This window comes from Bos javanicus, chromosome 15 (assembly GCF_032452875.1).
Source record: "Bos javanicus breed banteng chromosome 15, ARS-OSU_banteng_1.0, whole genome shotgun sequence".
NCBI lineage: Eukaryota > Metazoa > Chordata > Mammalia > Artiodactyla > Bovidae > Bos > Bos javanicus.
Window position 1 is genome coordinate 63,723,842 of NC_083882.1, and position 21,153 is coordinate 63,744,994.

General features: G+C 38.9%; 1 protein-coding gene across 1 annotated transcript; it reads left to right on the forward strand.

Moving 5' to 3' along the window:
- Positions 1 to 255: 255 nt before the first annotated feature.
- On the forward strand, positions 256 to 19,718 carry PRRG4 (proline rich and Gla domain 4). Its single transcript, XM_061381060.1, has 6 exons — positions 256 to 764; positions 1,151 to 1,278; positions 7,915 to 8,078; positions 9,768 to 9,816; positions 10,822 to 10,954; positions 15,344 to 19,718. Exons 2-6 carry the CDS (start codon positions 1,173 to 1,175, stop codon positions 15,576 to 15,578), a joined length of 687 nt encoding a protein of 228 aa, XP_061237044.1. The 5' UTR covers positions 256 to 764; positions 1,151 to 1,172; the 3' UTR covers positions 15,579 to 19,718.
- Positions 19,719 to 21,153: the final 1,435 nt, after the last annotated feature.

A 21,153-nucleotide genomic window follows, 5' to 3' on the forward strand; every position in this document is an offset into this window, starting at 1 on the left:
CGGAGACCCCTTGAAAGGATCTTGGAGACGGCCCAGACATGGCGAGCCGCGATTTGAAATCCAATGTAATCAACTGATTTTTAAGGTCACTTCCCATTTCATATGCTCTGATAAAGATTTTGTTCTCCTTCGCGGACCACCCTTTGAGACCTAAGATCTTAAGATAGAGCTCGTCGCCTAGTGAAACACAAATCGAAAATCCCTGGACGCGCCAGAGGGAGGGTTCAGCAGGTGGTTTCTGTTTAGCGCTGGGAGGTGAACTCACGCTGCCCTGAGTCGGCGGAGGACGCGGGGTCTAGAAACCAGTCCCAAACCCGCCACCCGCGCGCCAAGGCGGGGCCAGAACTGGCTGCAGGCGGCCGGACTCGCCCAGGGCTTAGCGCAGAAAGAGGTGGCGGCAGCTGCGAGGCGCGGCTCCCGGAGACGCCAGTCAACCGCCCGCCCGCCGCAGGTGCGCCGGCCCCCATGGGGAGGAGCGCGGCCGGGTGCTCCTAGGTAGCTGCTTCCTCCGGTTCTCACCGCTCTACTCTGCGGCCTCCCGGGATCCAGGCAGGACTCGCACTCAGAGTGCTGGAGCCGGCCAGGGCGCCCCCTCCGCGGACCCCAAGCTCTTCCTCGGCCCGAGCGAGGGGGCCCTTCCCGCCCTGCGGAGAGCAAGGCGCGGATTTGGGGGGCGCCGAGACCGAGGGTCTGGCGGCCACAGGGACGACCGAAGCACGGGGCTCCGGCCCGGCTGCTGCTGGAACATGCGCCCGGAGCTGCAGGTGCGAGGGCCCGGAAGCTCGGCCCCGGCCGGGAATGGGTGGCTGGGAGGGGCCCTTCTCGGCGGACCGGGTCCGATTGCAACGCAGAGGGTCGAAAGGCGCCCGCTCAGCCGGCCGCAGAGTCCAGAGGGTGGGGGCTAGGGAGGTGGGGACAGGGATGGTGGGCGGGTGGATGGAGGGGAGGCGGCATTTGTCCCCCGGAGCTCTCCGGGCCGCTTTCCGGGCGCGGGTCGGACTCTGGCGACCGAAACCGCGCGCGGGGTGCAGTCACGCGATGACTTTGAACACAACAGGTCGGTGACTCGTTCCCATAGGAATTTAAACTGCTGAGCTGGGGGCACTTTTGACCTGTGTTTTTGGTTGGTTGGTTATTTTGTTTGTTTCAGTTTGTTTGACAGTTGCCGGACTATGTTTCCACTCCTGGTGCTACTCAGCCAACTGCCCGTAGTTACCTTCGCGTTTCCTCATTGCACAAGAAGTCCCTCGGAGGAGTCTAGGCATGCGAGAGAAGAAGGTGAGCCTGGCTGCAGATCCCAAGAAACCCGTGCTGAAAACTCGAGCCTGTATTCCAGGGCTCAAACGAGAAAGTGTAGTCTTTGAAGTTAAATGCCCTCATCAATCCTAGAAGCGCTAAAATGCGCTTTAATTTGTGGTTTATTTGGTAATGTTGTGGTTTGCTATGTTAACTGCAGTTTTTAATTCTGAGAGTTACTTTTGTAAATATGTATTTAAGACCAGGCGGGTAGTTAACTGAATGGAAAACCTGTTTCAACTTCTGAAAATCAGTGAGTGCCGTTTTTCTAGATGAGGCTGTGTGGTAATTCTGATGAGCATAATTAATTATTCTTCCTGGAAAGATGGACCTAGTCTGGATTTGTTAGCAGACAAATCTGGCAAGTTACTTAACCCCCTTTCAGCTTTTAAAATGATGAGGGAATGAGGAGTGGAGTGATCTCTGAGGTCCTTTTTTACTTTTAAATGTCTGGTTATGTGGGTAAAGTTAGATGGTGTGAGAAGATTAGGTTTGGGGCTTGCTAACCTAGAATGGCACACCTTGTGGTCTCCAGGTCATAAACAGATTCCTGCCCACATTCTGAAAGCCTAACCTAGAAAACACAGGAAAGAAAAAACACTTGGCTTTCTCCCTGCCAAGTCACTGTGCTTCCCTGCTACTGCTACTGCTGCTAAGTCGCTTCAGTCGTGTCCGACTCTATGCGACCCCACCAGGCTCCCCCGTTCCTGGGATTCTCCAGGCAAGAACACTGGAGTGGGTTGCCATTGCCTTCTCCAGTGCATGAAAGGAAAAGTGAAAGTGAAGTCGCTCAGTCATGTCTGACTCTTAGGGACCCCATGGACTGCAGCCTACGAGGCTTCTCTGTCCATGGGATTTTCCAGGCGAGAGTACTGGAGTGGGTTGCCATTGCCTTCTCCATGGACTTCCCTACCTGGTGCCAATGCTTTGGGTCCACCTCCCCTCACATATCTGTCCCACATTCATTCTCATCAGGTCCTACTCTCATTCTCTTTTGAGAAGGATCTGTTACACTAAAACTCCTAATCTTTACGCTAATAATAGTTAATACAGTTTAGTGTCTCAAGCCTTCTGGGAGACTGTGTGTTTGTTAAAATAGGGCAATATCTTAACCTTAAGGAATCAAACACTGACCACAGAATCCTAAGCAACTGGATAAAGTAGTTAGTGGAACAGAGATTTGCAAGGAGATCCTTCCTGGTGCCTTCCACGTTGCACCATATATGTAAGTCCATTCATATATAAGGTTGATGATCCATACTCAGCGGGACCAGATGCTGGGTCCAGAATGTTTATGAGTACATTCGTTCATTCACAAGATATAGGCATAAAAGACACTCTCCAGGACATCATAAACTGTGGAAGGAATTTAGAGATCACATTTGAGTGCAGAAGGCTGGAGATATCTGTGGGAAATGTAAATGAGGAAGAGTGTGTATTTAAAAGGCTTCTCTGGTGGTTCGATTGATAAAGAATCTGCCTGCAGGAACTCAAACAGGGGCTCTGTATCAACCTAGAAGGGTGGGATTGGGAAGGAAGCTGGGAGGGAAGTTCAAGACGGAGGGGGCATATGTATAGCTATGGCTGATTCATGTTGACGTTTGACAAAAACAAAATTCTGTAAAGCAATTATCCTTCAATTAAAAAATAAATAATTTTTTTTTTTAATGAAAAAAAAAAAAAAGAGTCTGCCTGCAGTTCAGGAGACCTGGGTTTAATCTCCAGGTCAGGAAGATCTGGGGAAGGAAATGGCAACCTACTCCAGTATTCTTGCCTGGAAATCTGCATAGACTGCTTCATCTAGTGGGCAAGGCAGGGTGTAAACTGATACTCTCCGTAAACTCTATGACAGAAGTAGAAACAGAGAGTTCAAGAGCAGAGGTATTGGTTAGCAGTATTAGTTAGCATTAGTTAGGTATTAGTTAGCATAGTAGCTATGTCTCTGGAGAGTACAGAAGCCAGTGCTCTCTGCAAATGAGGTAACAAATGGAGATACGAAAAGTAACTAGGAAAATAAAGGACCTTCAGTTGTGTTCTGATAAAGCCAAGAGGTGGGATTTAAATGACTCAAGGGAAACTTATTTAGAAAGCATGGAGAGACAGGAGAGAGGAGAAGAATAGGATATCTCAGTTGGTAGGTTTAAAACAGGGAAATAGACAGCCTCTTAGGATGGTCTCAGTCAGTTCAGTTCAGTTCAGTCGCTCAGTTGTGTTGGTGGTCTAAGTCTGGAGAAATAAAGATGAGAAGATAATCTGAGGCAGCAGATACAAAAGTGCAAAGGCCAGTGTATCCTCTGGCAATGGTCAGAGGGGAAACAGGAACCATTGCTGCAAGTTCAGGATGCTCCAGGGCATGGAAATTTGCCTCTTTTGATTAAAAGCAAGTCCAGGCTACTTAGAACCCAAATAACAAAGGACAGTATTTCTCCTGAGATCATAAGGGAGGCAAGAAGAAGTTTGATAAGGCATTGAAAGTCTACGATGAACCATGGACTGAATTAGAACTTTCAACCTCAGGGAAGTGGTGGACACCAGTCCCACCCAGAAGGCATGTTTTATACAGCAGTCAAGACTTTCATTGGCATAAATATCATTTCAGGAACAATAAAAGTGTTTGTGACTCACTTTTTTATTTTCCTTTTAAGTTGAAGGTCCCATTTGGAGGTTAGGGGTGTTTTGTAACTCAGATTACAAAGGAGGCTGACAATGACAAAATTTGGCACTGCTTTTCTAGCCAGTAAAATGTAAAGATCTGGGCATATCTGAGAAGTAGCAATACAAAGGCAGATTTCTAATTCTCTGCTCTGAAATCAGATTTTACATATTGTAAGTAAGTACAGTACAGCTAAGTTAAGCAGACTCAAAGTTACTTCATCACTGGTTTAGTATTATAAACCTGTGCCAAGATGAATAACAGACCATACCTCTGAATTGCCTCAACTCTGAGAATTCAGGTCCAAGAGGAAAGTCAAGTTCATTCATTTATTATTGTAAGTAATTTGGGGGGCACCTCTATGTGTCAACATCCCTGCTTTAATGGAATTTTCCTTCTAGCTGGGGGAACAGAGTGGTAACAGATAAGTAAATAAAGCATATAGAACACTAGATGGAAAGTGCCATGAAAAAACACAGTATGGGATGGGGATTGCCAGAGGTGAGTAGGGATGGGGTTCAAGGTAACACTGAACAAAATGTGGAAGCAAGTGAGAATGCAGACTGAAAGAGGAGAGTTCTATTCAGTGGAAAGCAAGTTCAAAGGCAGGAGAGATCCAGGCACATTGGCAATGTGCTGTCACTGTCATGGACAGGGAGATGACTTCAAGGGCCATTATAAGAATCCCAATGAGAAATGATGGCGACTTGGAAAATTTTTCATTCTGTTTCATGGTTGTGTAAAATCCACAAGAACAAAGAAGAGGAAAGAACAAACATTTTGTCACAGGACAGAATGGTCTACCTTTTTAGAATATTTCTCAAAACAACTAGCACTAATGAACCCATTCTGCCTCCCCTCCTTGGTTTAAATAGCTCATAAATCTTATTTATAACTTAGAAATGAAGATGCTAGAATAGTACTGGCCAGTAGAAATAGAATATGCACCACATAAATAATTTAAAATTTTCTAGCAGCCACATTTTAAAAAGTAAAAAGAAATAGGTGCAACTAATTTTGATAAAGTAATTTAACCCAATATATTCCAAATATTTAACCTAACATTATAAATATAAGCAATATAAAACATTGAGATACTTTACATTTTTCTTAACCATGTCTTTGAAGTCCCTTTCTACACTTAGTGTGCAGTTCAGTTCAATTGCTCAGTCGTATCTGAGTCTTTGTGACCCTGTGGACCATAGCACGCCTCCCTGTCGATCACCAACTCCCAGGGTCTACTCAAACTCATCTCCATTGAGTCTGAGATGCCAACCAACCATCTCATCCTCTGTCGTCCCCTTCTCCTCCTGCCTTCAGTCTTTCCCAGCATCAGGGTCTTTTCAAGTGAGTCAGCTCTTCACATCAGGTGGCCTAAAAGTATTGGAGTTTGAGCTTCAACATCAGTCCTTCCAATGAACACTCAGGACTGATCTCCTTTAGGATGGACTGGTTGGATCTCTTTGCAGTCCAAGGGACTCTCAAGAGTCTTCTCCAACACCACAGTTCAAAAGCATCAATTCTTCAGCACTCAGCTTTCTTTATAGTCCAATTCTCCCATCCATACGTGACTACTGGAAAAACCATAGCCTTGACTAGATGGACCTTTGTTGGCAAAGTAATGTCTCTGCTTTCTAATATCCTATTTAGGTTGGTCATAACTTTCCTTCCAGGGAGCAAGCGTCTTTTAATTTCATGGCTGCAATCACCATCTGGAGTGATTATGGAGCCCCCAAAAATAAAGTCAGCCACTGTTTGCCCATCTATTTGCCATGAAGTGATGGGACCAGATGCCATTATCTTCATTTTCTGAATGTAGAGCTTTAAGCCAACTTTTTCACTCTCCTCTTTCACTTTCATCAAGAGGCTCTTTAGTTCTTCACTTTCTTCCATAAAAGTGGTGTCATGTGCTTATCTGAGGTTATTGATATTTCTCCTGGCAATCTTGATTCCAGCTTGTGCTTCATCCAGCCCAGCGTTTCTCATGATGTACTCTGCATGTAAGTTAAATAAGCAGGGCGACAATATACAGCCTTGATGTACTCCTTTTCCTATTTGGAACCAGTCTGTTGTTCCATGTCCAGTTCTAACTTGCTTCCTGACTTGCATATAGGTCTCTCAAGAGGCAGGTCAGGTGGTCTGGTATTCCCATCTCTTTCAGAATTTTCCACAGTTTATTGTGATCCACACAGTCAAAGGCTTTGGCATAGTCAATTAATCAGAAATAGATGTTTTTCTGGAACTCTCTTGCTTTTTTGATGATCCAGCAGATGTTGGCAATTTGATCTCTGGTTCCTCTGCCTTTTCTAAAACCAGCTTGAACCTCTGGAAGTTCACGGTTCATGTACTGCTGAAGACTGGCTTGGAGAATTTTAAGCATTACTTTACTAGCGTGTGAGATGAGTGCAATTGTGCGGTAGTTTGAGCATTCTTTGGCATTGCGTTTCTTTGGGATTGGAATGAAAACTGACCTTTTCCAGTCCTGTGGCCACTGCTGAGTTTTCCAAATTTGCTGGCATATTGAGTGCAGCCCTTTCACAGCATCATCTTTCAGGATTTGAAATAGCTCAACTGGAATTCCATCAACTCCACTAATTTTGTTCATAGTGGTGCTTCCTAAGGCCCACTTGACTTCACATTCCAGGATGTCTGGCTCTAGGTGAGTGATCACACCATCGTGATTATCTGGGTTGTGAAGATCTTTTTTGTACAGTTCTTCTGTGCATTCTTGCCACCTCTTCTTAATATCTTCTGCTTCTGTTAGGTCCATACCATTTCTGTCCTTTATCGAGTCCATCTTTACATGAAATGTTCCCTTGGTATCTCTAATTTTCTTGAAAGGATCTCTAGTCTTTCCCATTCTGTTGTTTTCCTCTATTTCTTTGCACTGATCACTGAGGAAGGCTTTCTTATCTCTCCTTGCTATTCTTTGGAACTCTGCATTCAGATGGGCATATCTTTCCTCTTCTCCTTTGCTTTTCACTTCTCTTCTTTTCACAGCTATTTGTAAGGCCTCCTCAGACAGCCATTTTGCTTTTTTGCATTTCTTTTTCTTGGGGATGGTCTTGATCCCTGTCTCCAATACAATGTTAATGAACCTCTGTCCATTGTTCATCAGGCACTCTGTCTATCAGATCTAGTCCCTTAAATCTATTTCTCACTTCCACTGTATAATCATAAGGGATTTGATTTAGGTCATAGTCTAGTGGTTTTCCCCACTGTCTTCAATTTAAGTCTGAATTCTACACTTACAGCACATTCAATTCACACTAGCCACATTTCAGGTTCTCTATGCCACATGTGACTAGTGGCTGCTATATTGGACAAAACAGCTGTGTGAAGACTCACACCTGGGACTTCCTTGGTGGTCTGGCAGCCTTGGTCAGGACTCTGCTACTAATGCAGGGGGCATGGGTTTGGTCCTGGTTGGGAACTAAGATCCTGCATGCCACACAGCGCTGCCAAAAAAAAAAAGTGATTTAGGAAATGGCAACCCAGAGATGTAAATGAGTTATCCCGGGATATACAGCTGATAGCTAAGCCAAATCAGTAAAGAAAAATCTGTGTCCTCTGTGTCTAACACTCTGCCACTACACCAGACTAATTTTTCTCAGTCAAAATAATAGGAAACCAGTGCTTTAGAAATAGCGTAGTCTGGCCTGTCGTTTATTGGAAAAATAACTGTCTAGAGGAAAAAAATGAAAGTCAATTTTTTTTCACTTATGCTGAGAACTTTGGACATAATCTACTCAAGTATGTCCTGGAATTGATTAATATCTGTATTTCATCTTTGGCAGGAATTATTTTTACTGATGATATTTCTTTTTGTCAGATTTTAAAACCACAGAAGAAAGTTGGGCATAATTTAACCACATCAAAGGAACTATGTGCTCTTCTCATAATTAAAACAGGAATTTTCTGCCTTATTTTTATCAATGTTTGAAATCTTTCTGTTTCTTTGTTAGTTTTTACATCAAAAGAAGAAGCAAACCTGTTCATACATAGACACCTCCTATATAATAGGTTTGATTTGGAGCTCTTCACTCCCGGTGACCTAGAAAGAGAATGCATAGAAGAACTTTGTAATTATGAGGAAGCCAGAGAGATTTTTGTGGATGAAGATAAAATGGTAATTTTGTTGATGATGTTAATTGGCTAGACATTTATTAAATTGTACTTTAAAAAGTGATACTTTTCAGGCATTAGAAATTATATGCCTTAAATAAATTCAGGATTGTATACCTGTTATCTCTTTCTACTTTCTTAAAATGCTAATTAACCCATTTAGATTTTACTTTATACTTTCCTGGGTTTACAGTAATTAGAAAATTATCAATTATGTTATAATTTTGTGTTTAGCATTTATGATATTCAAAGACAGTCTTAAAGCACATTGAATTAAACTTCAGGATATTGAGTTAGTTCTCTGACTCAGGCTTCAATCAGTCAAAACTCAGAGAAATTTTTCCTATCAAGACTTAGCTTTTTGATGACTCTATTTATATTTCAAGTACTTATTGATAATCTACTATGTGTCATATGCTCCCCTAGAAACTGAGGATAAAATATATATTCCCTGCATTCAGGAGTTTATTGCTTGGCAATAAACTTTTAGAATTTCTCCCTTAAAATATAATTAACTTCTGTCTGTTAATCCTGAAAAATACAAAACAAAGAGCCAGCACTGTCCCTGTAATAATCTGGCATATTCTTTAAGAATATCAAGTGACCCAGATTCTTTACTTTTGTAAATAACCCCAAGGTTAAATAACCCCAGCTCTTTTTCCCCTTCCTCAAGAATCCCATTTTACTCTTTAGTCAATAAGAACCTCTCTAGGTGTTCTTCAAATGAAGGCGTTACTGAAACTCTGCTCTTTTTCTTCCCAAATTCTCCCCGGCCTCCCATTGCCTGCTATTATCTGGTGCATCAATTAGAGAAAGGAAGCAAAGACTGCTCCGCCTTGGAGTTGTGTCTGTTGAAATTCTATTCTGTTTCTCACAAATGCATTTTCTCCTTTTATCACAGTTCCTTAAAAACAGCTTCCACTCTCTCAAGTAACACTGAACTTAAAAAGTCTCAGGGATGTCTTTCCAAATCAATAAATACCTTTTAATAAAATCTCTGAGCAAGGGCTTCCTTGGTGGTCCAGTGGTTGAAAGCCTGCCTCCAATGCAGAGGACACGGGTTAGATCCCTGGCCCCGGAAGATCCCATGTGCCTCGGGGCAAGTGCACGGAGGCCACAACTTCTGAGTCCACGCTCCACAGCAAGAAAAGACTCCACAATGGAAAGCCCTTGCACTGCAACTAGAGAGCAGCTGCCGATTGCCACACCTAGAGAAAACCTGCCTGCAAACATAGACCCAGCACAACCAAAAATAAATTAATTTTTTAAAAAACCTATAAAAATGTCCTAGCAAACTGAAGGCTCACCTAGTGTAGAAAAAAGTCAGACTCCGATCATGAGTCCTCTGCTTCAACTTCCACCTCTGCTGTTTTCATCAACTCTCTAATTCGATAGTGTCCCTGGATACCTGAGTGAGGGCCCTGGGCCAATGAAGGAAGAATATCAGGGTCCAGTGGTAAAGAGCTGGCACTAGCATAAATCCCTGGCCAATTTCAGAGTTGGAAGAAACGGTGGTGGGTGGCAATACTTTAATTATTTAATAGAGTGAGTCACTTGCTCCAGCGTGAATGAACTGGTTGTCCTATCTGTGGCCCATGCCAAGCATTTATCACCCCTAGTCTAGGTACTTGAGACCAAATGAAATGATGTTAAAGAAATTAAATAAACTTGGACATTTTTACCTTTCTCTTAGATGAAATTTTGGCAAGAATATTCAGTTAGAGGACCAACCACAAAATCAGGTAAGGCGATCAATTTTAATGTTTTTTTTCCCATCCTCTATCATAGTAAATTTTAATTTCATTGTTTGAGTTTGGTTGTTGCACAACATACATATCTTGTAAATCTGGAAAAGATTTCTCAATTATACACAGGGCTATCTAAGACAGAGAAGGCCGTGTTCATCTATTTACACACTGAAAATCAAGTTTGGTGAGATACTAGGGAAATGAGATAATAGGCTTAATTCGCTCTTTTAAACAGCTCAGCTAAGTCAGGACTTGCACAGAATAAAAGTAAGACTGTTACTTTCAAGCAGTAAGCTATTTTAATTTTTTTTCTTTTTTACCATTACAAGTGAATGGAATACTTGTGCTACTAAGTAAATTAAGATTGTTAGAATTAAGTAACTTCTAGAGAGGGGAGATCCTTTGTCTTATCTGCATTGATCATCTCTAGCTGCTCTTTAGTCAGGTTTGTTTTGTTTTTGCCAGTGATTTTTTTATTCCTCCTAGGCAGGGCTCCAGCTGTAAGGAGACTGTATTACATAGCACTCTGGAGTTGCTTAGTAAATTTCTCTCAGTAGCTAGTATCAAAATGTGTATAGTTGAACAAAGAATATGTTTATCCTGCTTAGTCTTGACTTTTATTCATTTAAGAAGACATTTAAAATAAATCAGGGACTTCCCCTGGTGGTCCAGTGGCTAAGTCTCTGAACTCCCAGTGCAGGGAACCTGGGTTCCACCCCTGGCCAGGGATCTAGAACCCACATGCCACGACTAAGACCCAGCACAGCCAAAATGAATAAATAATTTTAATTAAAATAATAAAAATAAATGAAGCCATACCTAGGGCTTTTAGAAGTATATCTTTTTTTTGGTCATGTCTCAGGCACAGACTTTTAAAAATAACCAATATTAATTATTAGATGCTTAATAATGTGCTTACACTCAATGTTAAATTTATTGAAATCATAGGTGGTGCTTTTCAGTTGTTATATTTATGTTAGTTTAATGATTTCTCTTAAGATGCTAACAGAGAGAAAATCGACGTTATGGGCCTTCTGACTGGATTAATTGCTGCTGGAGTATTTTTGGTTATTTTGGGATTAGTTGGTTACTATCTTTGTATCACCAAGTGTCACAGGCAACAATATCCAGGGTAAGTATCAAGTGAAAATATTTAATTCACGATTATACTTTCTATACTATTATTTTTAAATGGCTAAAAAAATGACTGCCTATATTTTGAAGTACATTTTTTATTTTGGAATAATTTCAGATATACAGGAAAGTTACAAAGATAGCACAGAGAGTTCCTATATGTCCTTCGCCAGTTCCCTCATTGTTAACCTCTTATATTACCATATTACATTTGTAAAACTAACAAGCCAACTTTGGGCTTCCCTGGTGGCTCAGATGGTAAAGAATGTCAGCAACGCAGGAAACCTGGGTTCAATCCCTAGTTTAGGAAGATTCCCCTGGAGAGGGAATGGGTAGCCACTTCAGTATTCTTGCCTGGAGGATTCAATGTTCAGAAAAGACTGGTGGGCTCCCATCCATGGGGTCACAAAGAGTCGGACATGACTGAGCGACTAACACAAGCCAATGTTAATACATTGCTATTAACTGAATTCCAGCATATTAGTAAAGCTTCCTAAAGGCCATAATTGTTTGCGTAATAAATCTCAACATTGTTAGAATAAAGAGTTATTATCATTCATATTCTTTTTTTTTTATTCAATTTCAATTAAAAAAAAATTATTATACATGTGTTCCCCATCCTGAACCCTCCTCCCTCCTCCCTCCCCATACCATCCCTCTCTTATCTGTGCTACTGCTACTGCTGCTAAGTCATTTCAGTCGTGTCCGACTCTGTGCGACCCCATAGATGGCAGCCCACCAGGCTCCCCTGTCCCTGGGATTCTCCAGGCAAGAACACTGGAGTGGGTTTGCCATTTCCTTCTCCAATGCATGAAAGTGAAAAGTGAAAGTGAAGTCGCTCAGTCGTGTCCGACTCTTAGCGACCCCATGGACTGCAGCCCACCAGGCTCCTCCATCCATGGGATTTTCCAGGCAAGAGGACTGGAGTGGGGTGCCATCTTATCAGTAAGTATAGATAAAAGTGTAGAACTACCTTATTTTAAAAAAAAGCAACACATGCAAAACAGGCAATCAGAATTATTTCTTGTATATCCTTATTTACCCTGTTTACGGTTCCAAATTCTATAAAGATGCTCATTATTGACCAGGTGATAAAACGATTATGGAAATAGATAGTGGTGATGGCTGTACAACATTGTGAATATAAGTAATACTATTAATTGTACACCTAAAAATGGTTATAATGACAAATTTTACGTTATGCATATTTTACCATAATAAAAATTTTTTCTTTATTGTTAAGGTAAGAGTTTAGGGCAATAGAGGTGGAATTAGGATGAATCCATTGGAAGATAAAAGCTGAAGCCAAGTTTTCTGAGTGTGATGAAAGGACAGAGGCAAAGGCAGAGGCAAGTCTGAAAGGATGCCCGTAGTAAGAGTGCAGAGGAAGTTGGTTGTTGCTGTTGTTTGAGTCTCTTAGTTGTATCCAGCTCTTTTGTGATCCCATGGACTGTAGCCCACCAGGCTCCGCTGTCCATGGAATTTCTCTAGCAGGCATAGTGGAGTGAGTTGCCATTTCCTTCTCCAGGGAATCCTTCCAACCCAGGGATTGAACTTGTGTCCTCTGCATTGCAGGCAAATTGTTTACCACTGCTTCCTGGGAAGCCCCTGCAGAGGAGGACATGCCAGCAAAGGGGGCAGAGAACAAGGGCAAAGTAAAGTGTAATTCTATCCACCAGCTGGAATTCCTAAGCAGTCCCCTGAGGCATTATGTGATCACGGGCAGGAACTAAGGAGATTGTCTGAGAGTTCTATAAATCCTCTAAAAGTTTGAAAAGTGAAAGAAAGTAAGGAAAATTTTGTGCAATTGTTCTTAAACCACTATCTTTAATGTGAGGTTTCTATTAATTTCACCTACTTAACAGAGAATCAGCAAGTTCTCCCCATTTTCAAGGGCTTACTAAGATCTTATTTAATATGGCTTTCTCCATAAGCTGCAGGATACCTGGAAATTCATGGGTTAATGAAGAAATTGGAATATTTATCTTTAAAGACTCTCCTTGTCTTTTATCTTTCCTTCTTTTCTATCCCATTTCAATATTTTCCCCTAAAGTCCATGTGTATGCTCTCAGTATTTAATAATTTCCCTGAAGATCTGTGAAGACAGTCATTATTCAGTGTCATGCTCAACATCGTTCTCTTCTCTTTCCTGTTTTTTTCCATTTCTCTGCTTTTCTACACTACTACACCTTCTTACCTTATGCCTTTTTTTCTCTGAAGCCTTCTAGCTTCTTTCCTGCATAAGTTCAGAAGCAGAATTCAAAGACACAAGGAGTAAAGAGGTGCCATTATTATACATGTTTTCTGTGTATGTTATTATTAAATTTTGAAAACCCAGATATCTCCTATTTTAAAAGTAAGATTAGTTATCCTTAGTACAGTAGAATGCTGTCCCATTTACAGGTCATTTTTACATCTACTGTCTCACTTTGATTCTCAGAGCAACCCTTTATAGGGCACATTTCAAACTAGGTTAACCAGACATTCCTTTGTGTTAAGATTAACTTTTAAATACTTACTGACTAAAGTACTTTTTATCAATTGTCCCAAGAAATTCTTCCAACAGAGTTACATGTTCTCTTTCTACATTTTGCAAGTCTAAAAGTGGGGGAAGGGTGAGGAATATTTTGAAAAAGAAAGGAGTAAAAAATGAGATCATTGTTAGAATAGTTTGTCTCATTCTTTTGTAAAAACATGCCAAGAAATGGGAAACAAGATCTTTTCATTTCTTAGTCCCTATATTTTATGGAGGAAAATAGGCATAATATAATGTTGTCAGCTTATCTGAGATGTTCTTGGTGTGTACTTTCTGATTTCAGTCATGTAAGGTTGTATGTAAGAAATCACTGTGAAAACACTTAATGATTTTAGTATCATTATACTGTTCCTGTAACAGATTTTGAAGGTCAACATGGAAAAATTTCTTTGTTCAAGTAAAACATCTGTCTCTCCTGTTTCCTATAAGCAAGCAAGTAGTACTTTTCATCACAAGCTAATGAATGTGGCAAGTGACAAGCCTACCATGCATACATTCCAGATTTCCCACAGAGGAGGAATTATATTGAGCCCTGTAAGTAAACTTCTGAGGCTCTCAGGCACCTCTCAACTATTGAAGAGCAGATTATCCAATTCCTCGATTTACATAGACCTTTTTCTCTTCTTCTCTCTCTGCTATTTTCCTCTCTCTTTCCTTTCAATTTCAGATCTCATTATAACTTCCAACAGAAAAGGTATTCTAAGAGTCAAGTTGATATTAATTTAGTTTGCAAAGGTGTACAGTATTTTGGGTCTGCTAAACTCTCTTATTAGGAAGAATACTATTATAAATATTGACTATAGGTTCAGGATCATCTATATATTTTAATTATCTTATTAACCATACTATAGGAGGTTAATTTCTGCATACATGCTTCATAGACAGCCAACTTCACAGTCTAAGTGGATCAATTTCTTATGTTTAAATTATAATTTGTAATTTACAAGTGAGAAGGGGAAATGTAGTTTTGGAACACCAGACCAGTATTGCATTTCAGTTTTCATTGGCTGGTGTAGGTGACAAAATTTTGTGAAAAATGGTAGAACTTGAACTAAGCCATTTTTTTTTAATTAAAAAAAATTTTTTTTTCTAATTGTTAGGCTTGCATCCATGGAGATCAATGGGGAGTAAAGACGCTACCTTGGCAAGGGCAGAGAGCTATGAAATAAAGCAAGGCTAGATTAAGGGAGGCCTTGAAAAGTAGGCACAGGAGTTGGAAGTTGATTCAGTAGAAAGTAGACTTCAAGTTAGACTTTTGTGGAGAAGAATGATGGGATGGAAGTCCTGCTGAGGAGGGATGGACCAGCCAGCAGGCTGCTGGGGTAATAGAGGAGAGAGATGGGCATCCACTGATGTTATTACCTCTGTGGCATCAATTTCTTTAGCTTTGAGTTGTAGCGCCTTTCAACAAAGCCTAGATTTGGTTTAACACTATACTTTGAGAATATTTTAATTCAGGAATAGGAGAAAAAAAGAATTCATGTGTTTTGAGTCCTTGTTACAGTATTCCAGACTCTGCTTAGATGCCTTACATAATCTTTCTCAATCCATAAAAAAAATCTCTGTTGATGTAGCTATTATTATTCCAATTTTACAGAGGAAGAAACCTGAGTTAGGGTACCTTGCCTTTGGTCACATTGCTATGAAATGACAGGATCCTGTTTCATACCCATGACCGACTTCAAAGCTCTTGGTCTTCCCACTAAACCAAGACTCATTCAGAGTTTATGGGTAAAATAAAACTTGTTATATTAATAAAGAAGGTTCAGCTTTGATCTAAATAGTTGGATTCTTAATATTGCTGTCTTAACCTAAAATATTGCCTTTCCTAAACCTCAATGCTCTATTTAGTTCTTCAGACATCTATGTAAGAAGGGGCAGACATACTCCTTCCATCATCTTCAGAAGACCAGAGGAGGCTGTCTTGTCTCCATCGCCACCTTCATTGGAAGATACAGGATTACCTTCTTATGAACAGGCAGTGGCATTGACCAGAAAACAGAGTGTTTCACCACCACCACCTTATCCTGGGCCAGCAAATGATTTTAGGGTATTTAAAAAGTCTATGTCACTCCCATCTCACTAAGCCCTCATTGTCTTGGTGATATAGGACATTCACATTATTTAAGTGGTTCTTTTCCCTGAACCAAAAAAGACAGGTAAATTCAGCCATTTATGGCAAACTGTAGAGAATAAAGGAGAAATAAGCATGTGTTCTCTGCCACGGGAGTTCTGTCAGCATCTTTAACCTGAATTTTATCATTATCATCTGGATAAGGAATTTTGTATCCTTGCAGTTAAGAAGAGAGCACTGTTCTGTTCAAAAGAATCTGTTACGGATGTCACAGCTAGAACTGGTGAACTGTCTGTATCCTTTGTACAGAAAAGGTTGTAGATTTGTTGTTGTTGTTGTGTTAGTCACTCAGTTATGTCCGATTCTTTGTGACCTTATGCACTGTAGTCCGCCAGGCTTCTCTGTCCATGGAATTCTCCAGGCAAGAATACTAGAGTGGGTAACCATTCCTTTCTCTAGGGGATCTTCCGGATCCAGGGATCGACCCAGGGTCTCCTGCATTGCAGTCAGATTCTTTACTGTCTGAGCCACCAGGGAAGCCCCATAGACTTTTTGTATTGAACACTAAAAAAAAAGAAAAAGAATTTCTAATTGTTAGATTATTCCAAGTTATAATATTGGACCTACTCTTTTTTAGGATTTCTTTTTGGTTGGAAATAATTCACAGAATCTGACATGTATATATCATAAATCATGTTATAAATCATAACCTTAATAAAATCAGTTTATCTTTATTGCATAGCATTCACTATATTTTGCACATTTTAGTCATGAACTGTTCTATCAGTCATACTTTATTATGGGGGGGCAGTCAATAGTTTTCTTTAAAAAATAAACACTAGGGAGTTACTTCTTCAGAGAGAACATGGTTGCAATGGAAAGGATTTGCAAGGGTTGTTATACCACGAAGTAGATTATAGGCTTCAAATCTGGGAGTGGAGCTTGATAAATTTGTGCATGTTACCGACGAGTAGACATACCCATTTTCATTGCTAAGTTATCTGTATCTGACTATGCATAACTATTAATCTGGAAAATTTTTCAAAGTTTATAAATAATAGTTTGAGAACCTAGAAGTAACTTACTTTTCTGCTATCAAAATAATATTGATTAAAGTTACCAGCAATCCCTTGCATCTTTTAATGTCTGGATACAGAAGATCATAGGTAATAATTTTGACCTATAGTTTGTATCTTCTTCTAATTCTGTATGTGACCAATCTCCCCTTACAAACATAATAGAGTATAAGCTATAAACTTCTGGAATGAATGTGTGTGCACAAATTTATTTAAGTGTATGTGTATGTGAATTTGTTTCCTCTTTGCAGGAACTCAAAAAATAACATACTCCTGAGAAATAGAAAATTCTGTTCTTTAAGCTTTTGCCAGGCATTGCTTTTTTCTATGTAATACCATTTATAAAATTGTATTTTCTTTTATAATTTTTAGAGAGATGAGATTAAAACTCACATGCATTTTGTAGTTCCTTCCAAATTAAATGTTTAAAAAGTATAAATCATATTACACTGTTTGAGTGTATATCTGTCTTTTAAGACTGATCTTAATGCAGATGAAAGAAAGATCTTAATCATTACAGACTGCTAAAGACTTTATGTTTGATATTTTCAGAGTCTCTTTGGTTACTTGTTGCAAAGAAATCATCTGGCAAAATTTTTTGTTGTTTGATATTTCATTTTGTTTTAAATTAGTTTTTATTGGAGTATAGTTGCTTTACATTGTTGTTTCAGCTTCCGCTGTGCAGCAAAATGAATCAGCCATACATACAGACAGACAGACAGACAGACAGACAGACATACATACATATCCCTTCTCTCTTGAACTTCTTGCCCATTCAGGTCACCATAGTACCTTAAGTAGAGTTCTCTTACAGTGTTCTCATTAGTTATCTAAGTGGCAACCCACTCCAGTGTTCTTGCCTGGAGAATCCCAGGGATGACGGAGCCTGGTGGGCTGCCGTCTATGGGGTCGTACAGAGTCGGACACGACTGAAGCGACTTAGCAGCAACATTTAGATATAATTAGAAAAAGTGGTCTTTTTAATGCCACCTACATAACCTATAAAAATTTTACTATTAGTCATATATTGGGTTTACATAAGCACTTTTCCTCATATAACTTTGCCCTTATTTTAATCCTCTTTAAAAGATCAGAGGCAGGACTTCCCTGGTGATCTAGGGCAGGGAACTAAGATTCCACGTGTCACACAGCCAATAAATAAATAAAGCAAGCAAGTACCTAATGCTGGTTCTGAGGCTAATTAGGAAACATAAAAAAAAAAAGATTGGAAGCAAACTCTATCATTTTAGCAATCACTCTAAGGCATGCAAGGATAACTTGCCCCAAATCTAACATGTTGGTAAGAGCTAGGTTTAGAATGAGCAAGCACACTTTTCTCAACCCCATCTTATACCTATAGAATTACACTGTCTCAAATTATAAAGTATAGACAATTCTAAGTCTGTATGAGAAATGTATAGACATTTGTCATTTATACATAAATGTATATAAGAGCATATATTGCATATCTATGTTTTCTCACACATTTTTTTCTTAGGATGGATAAAAATATAAGATACAATTTATCTTTTATTGAATCACAATCTAAAATATTCCATGAAAAATAAATAAATAAAATAAAATATTCCATGAACTTGTTTACTCCAATTGACTCACAGAAATCTTACTGTAAATCCAGCTTCAGGGTCTGTGACAACCCATCACCCAGCAGCAGCAGAGATTTGTCATATGCCATCACTTACTGTAAAACTATTGCTCTAACCTGAACAAATCTGGAATTCATCAAGATTATGAAATAACTGGTGTTTGTAGAGAATCCAGTGTTGAGAATCTAATCCATAATACTTTAAATATAAAACAGAAAATGTGATAGAATCATAACCAAAAATGATAATTAAAAGGAAAATATTAATATAAAATTATTGACATGTATTTCTGTCCCATTCTCCCTTTTCTATTCCTGTTGTATTTTTGGTAGTGGGTTTTTTGGTTTGGTTAATTTGTTTTTGTTTGTGCTTCTTCCCTGAGTAACTGATTAGTGTTAACCATTAAATCTATCTTGACACAAACTTTATAGTTAATTAGACAGTTTTCCCCTCTATTACAATCAGGAAATGAATGTAATATGGGTATGAAAAGGGAAAGCCACACAGTTGTGTCCAACTCTTTGTGACCCCGATTGTAGCCTGCCAGGCTTCTCTGTTCATGGAATTTTCCAAACAAGAATACTGGAGTGGATTGCCATTTCCTTCTCCAAGGGATCTTCCCAACCCAGGGATCAAACCAGGTCTTCCACATTGCAGGCAGATTCTTTATCATCTGAGAATAAGACTAGAAAAAGACAAATACACATTTATAGGGTTCTGCCTTCAATAGGATAGATAATTCTACACAGAATATTCTCTTTTTGAGAAGAAAAAAATCAAAAAGAGCACAAACTGTGTGTCAGAGTTTTGCATCTATTAATATTATGCCCTCTGAGTAAATACACAAAGTTCAGTGAAAATTCTCAGAACAATTAAAAACTAGAGCAATAGTGTTCTCTGTGTCTGGGTTCCTGTTTGCCTATAAAATTCTAACAGTTTTTTTCTATTTCTCAGATAAGTCATGTGTATGAGTACTTTTCCTATACGTACAAGTGAATTTTTTAATGAGAAGAAGTTTGTCAGTGCTGTTTGAAAGCTTAATTTCATGTTATTCGTACTGTTTTTATTCTAACTGAATGTGAAATGTTTGTATTAGTTGCTGGTTGATTTGAAATATTGTATGTGGCATTTATACTACTAGAAGAATGTCTAGAATTTCTGTAATTTTTTAAAAACTAGATTCTTTTGTAAATCCTGCCTGTGTAGCATTTTGGAACATGTATGACATATATTGATACCTTTAACCTTCCGTATTGTGTTTCCTTCAGCATTTTTTGTTGTTTAAAAATGTTTCCCTAACAGTTAAAAGTTTAAGGCAATTCAGTACTTATCAGCATTTTCGTTCATCTGGAAAAAGCAACTCACTTTTGAATGCATTTTTTCCTACATGCTTGATTATATTTTGGCTTTAATGGATTTCCTATTACAGATATTTTTTATAAATGTGAATAAACTTTATGCTAAGTAAATATTTGTTGCTTGTTTCACTGTTTATTTGAAGAATGTTTAATTCTTATTCTTCATATAATGGCATTTAATTATGTGAACAATGCATTGTATGTTTTCAAAACAGTGTTTACAGCATGGTATTGCTATATCTGTCTTTCACCTGGGGGTGGTAACTTTCTATATAAACAGTTTAATTGCAATTGTGAAAGTGCTATTTTGCTTAACACAGTTTTAATATTTAATATATTGTTTGAGGCAAATTTATAATATATTACTGCTTAAAACTGAATTTATTTCTGTGACCTTTATCTATACATAAATTTAAAAAAATTTAATATAGTAAGGTTATACTAAATTATAGGAGTAACAGTACCTCCAAAATAAGAGAAACACATTAAGTAATACTATGTATCATACAGATAAATGAACTCTGTTTTTTATTAAATATTACATTATGTTCAACATTTAGCCCTCCTTAAATTTTTTATCCAGTTGATTAATACATAAATGTTAATACATTTACTCCTTAAAATTACTTTAGTCAAAGGAATGAGAAGCCGAGCCAGTGACTAGGAGAAAACATTTGCAAAAGATACATCTGATAAAAGACTGTTATCCAAGTTATACAAAGAACCCTCAGAATTCAACAACAAGAAAAGGAACAACCTGATTTAAAATATGGGCAAAAGACTTGAACAGATACCTCACCAAAAAAGATGATTAGGTAACAAGCATATGAAAACATGTCCAACAGCATATCATTAAACACTTGCAAGTCAAAACAACAAAGAGATACACACCTATTAAAATGGCCCAAATCCAGAACTCTGACAACATTAAATGTTGGTTAGGATGTGGAGCGAAATGAACTCTCATTTACTGCTCATTGGAATGCAAGATGGTGCAGCCACTTTGGAAGACAGTTTGGCAGTTCCTCGTAAAACTAAACATATTTTTACCATTTGATCCAGCAGTCATGCTCCCTGGTACTTACCCAAATGGGTTGGAAACTTAGGTCCACACAGAAACCTGCATATGGAGGTTTATAACAGCCTTGCTTATAATAGCCAGAACTTGAAAGCAACCAAGTTGTCCTTCAGAAAGGAAATAGATAAATAGATAGTGGTAAATTTAGATAATGGAATATTATTCACCACTAAAAAGAAATGAGCTATCAAACCATAAAAAGACATAATGGAAACTTAAATGAACATTACTAAGCCAAAAGAGCCAATCTCAAAAGGCTACAAGCTGTATGATTACAACTATATGACTTTCTGGAAATGGCAAAATTAGGAAGATGTAAGAAGATCAGGGATTGGGTGAGTGAATGGGTGTGGAGGAGGAATAGGTGGAGAATAGAAGATTTTTAGAGCAGTGAAAGTACTCTATATGACATGGTCGTGGTGGATACAAATCATTATACATTTGTTAAAATGCACAGACAACTCCAAG

What these genes read in the sequence shown, in the direction of transcription:
- PRRG4 (XM_061381060.1), top strand. Translation starts at nt 1,173, where the DNA reads ATGTTTCCACTCCTGGTGCTACTCAGCCAACTGCCCGTAGTTACCTTC. An exon ending in AGGACCAACCACAAAATCAG is followed by an intron (nt 9,817 to 10,821) that starts GTAAGGCGATCA and finishes ATTTCTCTTAAG; the next exon opens with ATGCTAACAGAGAGAAAATC. An exon ending in CACAGGCAACAATATCCAGG is followed by an intron (nt 10,955 to 15,343) that starts GTAAGTATCAAG and finishes TGCTCTATTTAG; the next exon opens with TTCTTCAGACATCTATGTAA.